Source organism: Nicotiana attenuata, unplaced genomic scaffold (assembly GCF_001879085.1).
Source record: "Nicotiana attenuata strain UT unplaced genomic scaffold, NIATTr2, whole genome shotgun sequence".
Classification (NCBI taxonomy): domain Eukaryota; kingdom Viridiplantae; phylum Streptophyta; class Magnoliopsida; order Solanales; family Solanaceae; genus Nicotiana; species Nicotiana attenuata.
Window position 1 is genome coordinate 1 of NW_017680990.1, and position 10,918 is coordinate 10,918.

Consider the following 10,918-nt stretch of genomic DNA (forward strand, 5'->3'; position numbering starts at 1 on the left):
CAGTATACCCTATATTCTGATCTTTACACTAACCATTAAAACCCTTCTAGAACCTTACTAGAATCAACTAGGCAATTCCAGCTTTTGTTTTCTCTGATTTGGGTATCCAATTAACCTTCAGAGTTTTCAGTATTACCCATTCAACCCCTTTATTTCCAAATGGCAAACAAGCTATCACAGATCATAATGAAACATAAATAATAGACTAATTCACCCAAACTGGATTACTGAACTAATTAGCGTTGAATCAATTAAACCGAACATGCAATTAAACTAAAAAAAACAAAAGAATCATGCAATTAAATGTCAAGTTAATCATGCAAAATAAGAAACAAAACAAGACCAAAGCCTAATTCAGCCAGAACTAAAATCGATTAAACTAATTGTTGTATATTTTAAACTAATGAATAATTAAGCCTCTTGATCATTAGGGCAAACAAACTGAAGAGGAATTCAAGAAGGAACAGAAAAGTTGTTTGGCTAAAAACAATACGGAGAAAAAGAAAACAAAAAGAAGATGTAAAGGAAAAGAAGAAAAGAAGAAAAATTACATACCGGAACCAGCCATACCAAAAGAGGAGAGGGCGACCAACGACAAACAAGAAATGGAGATAAAAAAGCTGCTCGAATTTGCTTCTTCAAATCGCAAGCATTTCTGGCCAATGAGTATTTTTTCAGATGCTCAATCCGGCAAACACCTCGCAGGTCAAAAATCCATGAGGAATTGAAGGTTTGATTAAAAGGAAGCTAGAAGACTGGTTTGGGGACTTTCACTAGTTAATGACCATTCTAAGATGTGAAAATCGGGCGATTCTAGGGTATTTTGGAGGAAATTAAGAGAGGATATGGGGTGAGGAGGAGGTGGGGATTTAGGGGTAAAGTTTAGGGGTGGTTTAGGGATCGGCTGCCGCCGTGAACGATTTCCTGTGGGCAGCGGCTAGGGTTTGGGCCGTTTAAGTTGAGATTGAATTGGGGCGGCTAGGATTTACTGGTTTAGAGACAGGGAGATGGAATGAGAGGGGTCTATGGGGGGGGGGGGGGTCTGTCTTCGGACAGTTTTATATAAAATGGACGACCAGTTCCCAGTGATGTGCCGGAGAATTTTGGCACATTTAATACAAATTGCTTAGATTTTAGCTTGTTTTAAATGCAATTTTCTTGTATACTTATGTAATTTTAGTGTTTTTGCAGTGTATGAGATTTAAGGACTTAAGAGAATGAAATGAAAAGCCACAAAAGGACAAGAAAAGAGCAAAATGCATCGCAAATGTAAAAATGCGGACCGCAAATCCAACATGCGAGCCGCATAATGCACAAGGAAATCGCAAACCACAACAGTTATTTGGCCAAAGTCCAGTGCAAGAAATGGGGTCCAATCTGCGATCGTAGAACGTGTTTGCGGGCCGCATAATGGACCGCAAACTCGTCATGAAGGTTGCTGAAGGTGGAAAATGCGACGCGAATTGCGATCGCATATCTGCAATGCGTACTGCAAAATGTGAATGCGACGAAGGCGTGGAAACTAGGGTTTGAAGAATGCGATGGCCATGTCAAGAATGCGGACCGCATGTCTGTTATGCAACAGATATGCGGTTGCATATTTAACCGAAAAAGGTATTTTTGTCCGATTTTTATCCCGAGTTTTGACCCAATATAAATAGATTTATTGGGGTTTTGTGGGGGCATCTTGTCTGATTTTGGGACTACATTCCATGGCATTATTATTCCTCTCTTTTGGAAGCTTTTGAAGGAAGAATCTTGCACTTTGTAAGCTTTATGGCATTAAATATTCTCATCCTCTTGTATTTTAGAATGTGTAGCTAACTTTAAATACTAAGGTTGTGGACCCTAAATGGGTGTTATGTTAATGGGTGTTTAACATTGATATATGTGTAATGGTTGGTTGATATTTATTTACTTCTCATTCTTCATTTATTGTTGGTGGCTGCAGATATTAACAAGTGCCATTAAATTCTTACTTTGCTTGGGAAAGTGGGTTAGAATTTGGTAGAAGTAAATATCAAAGACTCAAGGCTTTAAACCTTGTTTAATAGAATCGCTTAGGAATAAGTGGGTTTTATTTGTCATATATTGATTGTTCTTAGCTGCAACACTTTTATATTTGAAAAAATCATAAAGAGGAAATACTACCCAACTATTGGAAAGTATTGGGTAGTCATTTAGAAATCATTTGCATATCAAAAGAACCTTCCGTTAGAAATATATCATTTTAACACCGATAGTATTACACTTCATTGGAGGGGACAACATCGGTTTCTTTAATTAAATTAATTACATTCTCAATATCACAATTAATTATTTCTTCAAATCACAATCATACCATACTCTCGTTATGTTTAACTGGATAGAATTACGACTTAAGTCAAGTGACACTGATCGAGTAACCTTTTCACACATATTCCCTGTGGGATTCGACCCCAACCTTGTTGGGTTATTATATTTGACATCGACCACCTTACACTATTTAATTAAAGTGCAATTTGTGCGTATCAATTTTTGGTGCCGTTGCCGGGAATACGGTTTTGAAATTACTAATTAGTGTGTACTTTACTTTACGTATTATTCTATTCCATCACACTTTGCTTGTTCTGCTTGGTGTTGATAGGAAGACATGGCCGAATATGAGGAAGATATGGAAGAAAATCCTTTTGCGGACATAGATGATTACATTGAGGATACAAATGCTATTTTACCTCCGGTTGTTGGTGCTTCAATTTTCAAAGTGGAACATGGTCTAATCCTAATGCTCAAAGCGGAGGGGTTTTTCAGGAATTCCACTGATGATGATCCAACATAACACCTTAGGAACTTCTTGGGTGTATGTGCTATGCATAAGCAGAACAATGTCTTAGATGATGCCCTAAGGTTGAGGGTGTTCAAGTACTCACTAGCTGGAGACGCAAGGAGGTGGCTCCAAAACTTGCCACCAAATTCCATTCGTTCTTGGCTTGAACTTGTCCGAGCATTTTTAGCTAAATGGTTCCCACAAAGAAAGAAGTCTGAGCTTCGGGATAAAATTTTCTTCTTCAAGCAACAGCCGAGGGAACATCTACATGAGGCATGGGATCGATTCAAATTATATTTGGTGAGGTCTCCCAATCATGGTTTTCCGGACTCTATCTTGTTGGAGAAATTCTACATGGGTTTGGATCCTATGAACCAATCTATAGCCAAGAATGCAGCTGACGGATCTTTTATGGACAAATCATTCGCATGGGTCACACAAATACTTGACAAAATGGTAAAACATAATCAAGCTTAGCACTCAGAGGACACAACAGGTGGAATTGCATATGGTTCTCCCTCCTTGACCAACCTGATTAAGGAGAATCAAGAGAGAGATCAAGTGATCGCAGGGCTTGCCACAAATGTCAATGTGTTGAAAAAAATGTTCACGGAAAGCCAAACAAAGAAGGTAAATGTGGTGGAGGATGTGCAACCCATATCGAATGAAGATTTTGAGGAAGCAAACTACATCAACAACTCTCAAGGAGGGTATCAAAGGCAACAATACCAAGGTCAAGGACAACAAAATCAATGGAGGCCTAACCCGCAAGGGCAAGGCAACCAACAATGGCGCATGACCAAGGTGGCTCAAATCAAGAAAATTGGAATAACAACAACAACTTCGCAAATCGGTGTTCAAATCCTTATGTTCCTCCAAAGGGTCAATATTCAAATCAAGGTTCCTCAAGTGATTCCAAGTTGGAAATCATGCTTGAACGGGTATTGCAAAATCAAGAGAAGTCCGACACTTCTATGAGGAACATGACCGAGCTTGTTGGATCTCATACCGCATCTATTCAAAAATTAGAGATGCAAATGAGAGACCCCTCTAAGGAACAAAATCCAAAGCAAAAGGGAACACTCCTTAGTGACACAATTGCGAACCCAAGGGGTAGTGGGAGTGGTCCAACTTCTCATATTATGGCAATTACTACTCGGAGTGGGAAGGTACTACAAGGAGAGGGTGAACAAGTGATTGAAGTAGAAGAGTCCGAACAAGGCGTTGAAGTTGAAGAGCCAAGTATTGTCGAAGTTGAAAAGATTCCGGAAGATTTGCAAGTGCAAAAAGACAACCGGGAAGAGGTAAAGGAAAAGGTAAAAGAGACACCAAAAACACTTCCACCTATTCCTAGACGTCCTCCTCCATTCCCTCAAAGACTTGCTAGGAAGGTTGATGATAGCAAACTCGAAAAGTTGTATGACATTCTAAAGCAATTATCAGTGAATATTCCGTTTGTGGAAGCATTTCAAGAGATGCCCGGGTTAGCTAAATATTTGAAAATTTTGATCACAAAGAACAGAACCACCAAGAATGAAGTGGTGAATGTGACTCACCGGGTTAGTTCCATCATTGCAATATCTACCGTTCAAAAGAAAGAAGATCCGGGAGCTTTCACCATTTCATGTACTATTGGGGCACATGACTTTGCAAGAGCCCTTTGTGATAATGGGGCTACCATCAACTTAATGCCTCTTGCCATTTATAAGCAAGCAGGGTTAGTTATGCCAAGGCCCACAAGTATGAGATTGCAAATGGCCGATCGTTCCATAAAAAGACCGGTGGGAATTGTTGATGATGTGCTTGTTAAAGTGGGAAAGTTTCATTTACCCGCCGATTTCGTAATCCTTGATTGTGCGGTTGACAAAGAAATCCCTATCATTTTGGGGAGACCATTCCTTGCCACAGGAAGAGCACTAATGGATTCGAAACAGAATGAGATCAAATTCCGGGTGAATGATGAAGAGGTTACATTCCAAGCAAGCAAGGGTATGAAACTACCACATGAATATGAGAGCATCTCGGTGATTGATGTTGTTGATGAAGTGGAAGATGCGGTTGAAATGAAGATGGAAGAACAATGCCTTGGTGAGGCGTTAGCGGCTATTTTGGAGAACTTTGATGGTGAAGATATGGAAGGATATATGGAATCGGTAAATGCATTGGAGGGGCTTGGGTCCTACACTTATGCTCCGGCAAAGCTCTCTCTCGACTTGGAGAATAGATCTACTCCTCCCGCAAAGCCTTCTATTATTGAGCCACCGCAACTAGAGCTCAAACCATTTCCACCACACTCGAGGTATAAGTTTTTTGGCTCAAGTGATACTTTACCTGTAATTGTTTCTTCTTTGTTGAATGATGTGCAGGTAGAACAGTTGTTGGATGTATTGAAGGAGCATATGCAAGCTATTGGGTGGACAATTGCAGACATCCGAGGAATTCCCGCCGAAATTTGCAAGCACAAGATCCAATTGGAGAATGATACTAAAACAAGCGTGGAACACCAATGACGGTTGAACCCGTCCATGAAAGAGGTGGTAAAGAAAGAAATCATCTAGTGGTTGGATACCGGGGTAGTCTACCCTATTGCCGATAGTTCTTGAGTGAGCCCGGTGCAATGTGTGACGAAAAAGGGAGGCATGACCGTAATTGAAAATGATAAAAATGAGCTCATCCCAACAAGAACAGTGACCGGATGGAGGGTGTGTATGGATTATCGAAAGTTCAACAGTGCCACTTGTAAAGACCATTTCCCTATGCCTTTTATTGATCAAATGCTTGATCGGCTAGCGGGAAGGCCATTCTATTGCTTCCTTGATGGATATTCCGGTTACAACCAAATCAACATAGCATTGGAGGACCAAGAGAAGACAACATTCACTTGTCCTTATGGAACTTTTGCCTTTAGCCGGATGCCGTTTGGTTTGTGCAACGCTTCGGCTACTTTTCAAAGATGCACGATGTCCATCTTCTCCGACATGGTGGAGGACTTTCTAGAGGTTTTCATGGACGATTTTTCGGTGGTAGGTGACTCTTTTGAGCATTGTCTTAACAATCTTGGACAAGTGCTCAAGAGATGTGAGGAGACCAACCTTGTGCTCAACTAGGAGAAATGCCATTTCATGGTGGATGAGGGCATTGTATTAGGGCATAAAATTTCGAAACATGGCATAGAGGTTGACCGGGCAAAGATCGAGACCATTTCCAAGCTTCCTCCACCTACCTCAGTTAAAGGTGTCCGAAGTTTCTTGGGGCATGCCGGATTTTATAGGCGTTTCATCAAGGATTTTCTAAGATTGCAAATGCTATGTGCAAACTCCTTAAGAAAGATGTAAAATTTGTGTTTGACGAGAAATGCCTCAAAGCCTTTGAGGAATTGAAGCAGAAGCTCACCACGACACCTATTATATTCACACCCGATTGGTCTCTTCCTTTCGAGCTCATGTGTGACGCCAGTGGTGTAGCTATTGGAGCAATGCTTGGCCAACGTCACAACAAGGTTCTTCACCCGGTCTATTATGCAAGCAAGACACTCAATGGAGCGCAGATGAATTACACGGTGACTGAGCAAGAACTTCTTGCCATTGTCTATGCCTTTGAGAAATTTCGGGCTTACTTGTTGGGATCCAAGGTGATAGGGTACACAGACCATACTGCTCTTCGTTATCTCATGGCAAAGAAGGATGCAAAGCCTAGGTTAATTCGTTGGGTCTTGTTGTTGCAAGAATTTGACTTCGAGGTCAAGGATCGCAAGGGAACGCAAAATCAAGTAGCGGATCATTTATCAAGGCTTGAAGAGGCAGGAACGCCAAAGGGAGATCTTGAAATCAATGATGCATTCCCGGATGAACAAATATTGGCACTATCTAGCACTTTTGCTCCTTGGTACGCCGATATTGCTAACTACTTAGTTAGTGACCTTATTCCGGAGGGATTGGAATCCTATCAAAAGAAGAAGTTTTTGAGAGACTATCGACAATACTATTGGGAAGAACCATTCTTGTTCCGGGTGTGTGCTGACAACATCATCAGAAGATGTGTTCCAGAAGAAGAAATTATGCCAATTCTAAAGGCATGCCACGACTCACCGGTTGGGGGTCACCATGCGGGAAATCGAACGGCGGCTAAGGTGCTTGAATGTGGTTATTATTGGCCGTCGATCTATCATGATGCCAATCAAATGGTCAAGGCTTGTGACCAATGCCAAAGGCAAGGATCAGTCTCCAAGAGGCATGAAATGGCAATGCACTTTGTGATGGAGGTAGAAACTTCGACGTGTGGGGAATTGATTTTATGGGTCCCTTTGTGAGCTCTTGTGGGATGAAATATATCTTGGTGGTTGTGGACTATGTGTTCAAATGGGTTGAAGCAATTGCATTACCAAACAATGAGGCAAGGAGTGTGACCACATTCTTAAAGAAAAACATATTCACTCGGTTTTGGCACTCCTAGAGCCATTCTTAGTGATGGTGGGTCTCATTTCTGTAACAAGGCTTTCACGGGGCTACTAGAGAAATATGGCGTCAAGCATAAGGTGAACACACCTTATCATCCCTAATCAAGTGGCCAAGTTGAAGTTTCCAACCGGGAGATAAAGAGCATTCTAGCAAAGACCGTCAATGAAAACAGGACCTATTAGTTAAGGAAGCTAGATGACGCATTGTGGGCATACCGCACGGCATACAAAACTCCTATTGGCACTTCTCCTTATCGGTTAGTTTTCGGAAAAGCTTGTCATCTACCCGTAGAACTGGAACACAAAGCCATGTGGGCTCTAAAGAGGTTGAACTTGGACTGGGCCGAAGCTGCAAATTTGAGGTTAACACAACTCAATGAAATGGAGGAATTCCGTTTCCATGCATATGAAAGTGCAGCTGTGTATAAAGAAAGGATGAAGTTCGTCCACGACAAAAAGATCTTGAAGGGGGAGTTCAAGTCGGGTGACTTGGTTATTCTCTTTAACTTAAGGCTCAAATTGTTTCCGGGCAAGCTCAAATCGAAATGGTCCGGTCTGTTCAAGGTGGTCAATGTCTCTCCTTTTGGAGCTGTGAAATTAGAATCGGAGGATGGGCTCCAAACCTTCAAAGTGAACGGTCAGCGAGTGAAGCACTACTTGGGCACAGATGGAGAAAAATATTTGGTAGAGCAGTTGGCTCTCAAAGATGGTCCATGCCCGACCAATGAGTGAATCCTAATGAACGCCAAATTCGTCGTGCCGCGACGTTAAATCAAGCGCTTCATGGGAGGCAACCCATGTGTGGTAACACCCTTTTTGGACTTTAAATTTTTAATTTTTGTTAGATAGATTTAATTGAGCAATTAAAGTGTGTGCTAGAGTGCAGGGGATTCAAAAGATCATAACACGGGGTAAGATTGCATGAGAAAGGGAAGAAAAATCACCTTGGGAAGTTTGCTACACATATGCGGTCGCATTTTCACTATGCGGACCGCATTTTGGTCGCAAACCCAGACAGTGTGTTTGGCTAAAATTGGTGATAAAAATGCGACAAGGTGGTGCACTTTGCGGACCGCATTTCCACTATGTGATCGCATAGTGCACCATATTTTTGGCCCTCTAGCAACTCACTTGAATCCACCGCATAACACTTATGCGGTCGCATAGTGTGTTATGCGGTGACTTATCCACCGCAAATCGCTCAGGTACATCCCTCGCATATCTTCATTCAAAACAAAAAGAATTTTTTTTTATTATCAGAAACAAAATAAAACAAAAAAAAAAGAAAAAGAAAAGGAACGGAGAAGACAAAACGGCTAGTGCATCACGTACGTCAGGCAACATCAATGAACTTATCTTCCAAGTGTGCTCATAATCCTGTCACTGGTATGTTTTCCTTGTCCCAATTCCATCTTTGCAAGCTTTAGTTATACATTTGTTCTTGTTCGTGTTTCACCTGTTTTTGTTTCTGTTTTTTTCTGGTTTGTGTTTCGTAGTTAGATGTCTGCTCATAATGTGATTTTGGTTAAGTAGTGTGTTTTGGGGTGCTGGGTCGTAGAAATTAGGTCCGCCATTGTTAAGGGTTAAGTTCAATCGTTGGAAGCGATGAATTTTGCGGCTCGCATAAAATGCGATCCGCATTTCTGCCGCATAAGTAAACCCTAGCTGGCTGAAGAAGATGACAGAATGCGGCGACTTTGCTATCGCATAATTGATATGCAGACTGCAAAGTTACCGCATACTGAGACAGTAGACCCAGTTTTATAATATGCTGATTGCGACCACTTTACGATCGCAAATCCAACTTTGCAATGGATCTTGCGATCGCATTTTGTGATTTTGTTTTCTAAGCAATCAGGTATGCGATGATTATGTGAACCGCATAATGGTTATGCGATCGCATAACCCATCGCATACTTAGATCATTTCACCAGTCTGACAATTTGCAACATGTTTGCGGTGCGCATAGTGGTTATGCGATCACATAACCTATCGCAGACTTAGAAATTTTATTTTTTGTTTTTGTTATTTTGTTTTCTTTTCACTGTTGCCTACCATGTTGCTCACATTTCACTTTTGTGCAGATATGGCTCCCAAGAAACATACAGCCTCTGCCCAGAAAAGGACCTCCTCCAATCGTCAAGCATCACAAGCAAAACGTTCACGATCGGACCCTAATGTTACACTTCCCTCCCAGTCTGATGAGGAGGAGACCTTGCTCTCAGTTGACCTACAAGCTGAGGCAACAAGGAAAAGCGGAGATAACTTCCAGCTCACATTTGGGGTCGAAGGGTCCAGGGCGCCATATAGAGAAGGGCTAACCAAACGGAAAATCCTGGCCGAAAAACAACTGAGTTTGAATGGGCTACAAGAGCAGTACCCCCACATATGGGAGAACATCAAAGCAAGAAAATGGGAGTGCTTCACTGAGCTGCCTGATGACTATAATGAAACTCTTGTCCGTGAGTTTTATGCCTCATCTGGAGCCTCCAGAACTGCTCACCACAAGCGCAACAGGGTTTTCTGTGACACTGTATTGGTTCGGGGGAAGAGTGTGTTCTATGGCAGCGAGATAATCTTTACTTCCCTGACTGGAGACCGGGCACAGCTGAGTATGCCGCCAAATGGGCAAACCGGGAAAATGAGCATAGTTGGATAGCTTCTGTGATATCCAAGGGGACCCCTACTTGGATCAACCCTGTGCACAAAATATTCAAGGAGGATCTCACACGAGAGGGTAGATTTTGGCTTAGCTTTGTCACCTCTTGCCTAATACCGTCCAGAAATGAGACTGACATAGGCATTGAGAAAGCTCTTCTCATTGCATGTATTATGGCGGGAATCAAGATTGATGTGGGTGCTCTTATCTTCCGAGAGATAGGAATCCGGGCAAAGCAGCAAGCCACCTCACTTCCATTTCCCTGCTTGATCACAGCCCTATGTAAGGCTGTGAAAGTCCCTACCATGCCACACACTGACAAGACAGGGAAGGCGATGAAGGATATTGACATCACGCGCATTAATGATGCTGTTGCTCCCCCAGAGGTTCAGACTCAGGCTCCAGTTGATGTGGAGCCCTCAGATCCCCAGATTCCTGTGTTCCCTCAGGCTACAACTGCATTCACTTCCACTTCACAGCCCACCTCTCATCTACCATTGCTCAGCCTTCTGCTGCACTGCCAGCCGTTTCGAGGCTTGGTCTCTTAGCTCAACATGCCAATGCTACGGTAGACCAGCTTCTGAAGAACTTTCCCTCCCTCATTAAGCAAGCTTTGACTCTGATACAATTCTCAGTGACTGCACTCCAACAGCAACAAGCATCTTATAGGGATCGCCTGCAACAACTTGAATGAGGGTTGAAAAGATGGAGCGGGGTGAGGTTATTGACTTGCCAAAGCTCCGGGAGGAAGTTGCCACTATGAAGACTGAACTCCACAAAATGCAGACTCTGGAGTTCAATCTATCATCCTTCCTGCCCAAGGAAGGTGAGCAGGGAGCTGACACAGCAGCACCTGGCCTGGATCTTGACTTCTCTACACTGATGACAGACATTGCACCTCCGACTTGCGGGGCTTCCCAGCCTCCGGCTCCTCCTGTACATATTGAGATTCCTTTTGAGGAGGATTTAGGGCACTCTACAGAGTCCGAGGGTGAGT

The 10,918-nt window shown here is 42.5% G+C and overlaps 1 protein-coding gene across 1 annotated transcript; it reads left to right on the forward strand.

Annotated features, from left to right (window-relative positions):
- Positions 1-3,594: 3,594 nt before the first annotated feature.
- LOC109221896 lies at positions 3,595-5,316 on the forward strand. Its single transcript, XM_019386327.1, has one exon. The coding sequence runs from the start codon at positions 3,595-3,597 to the stop codon at positions 5,314-5,316; it is 1,722 nt and encodes a 573-aa protein (XP_019241872.1).
- Positions 5,317-10,918: the final 5,602 nt, after the last annotated feature.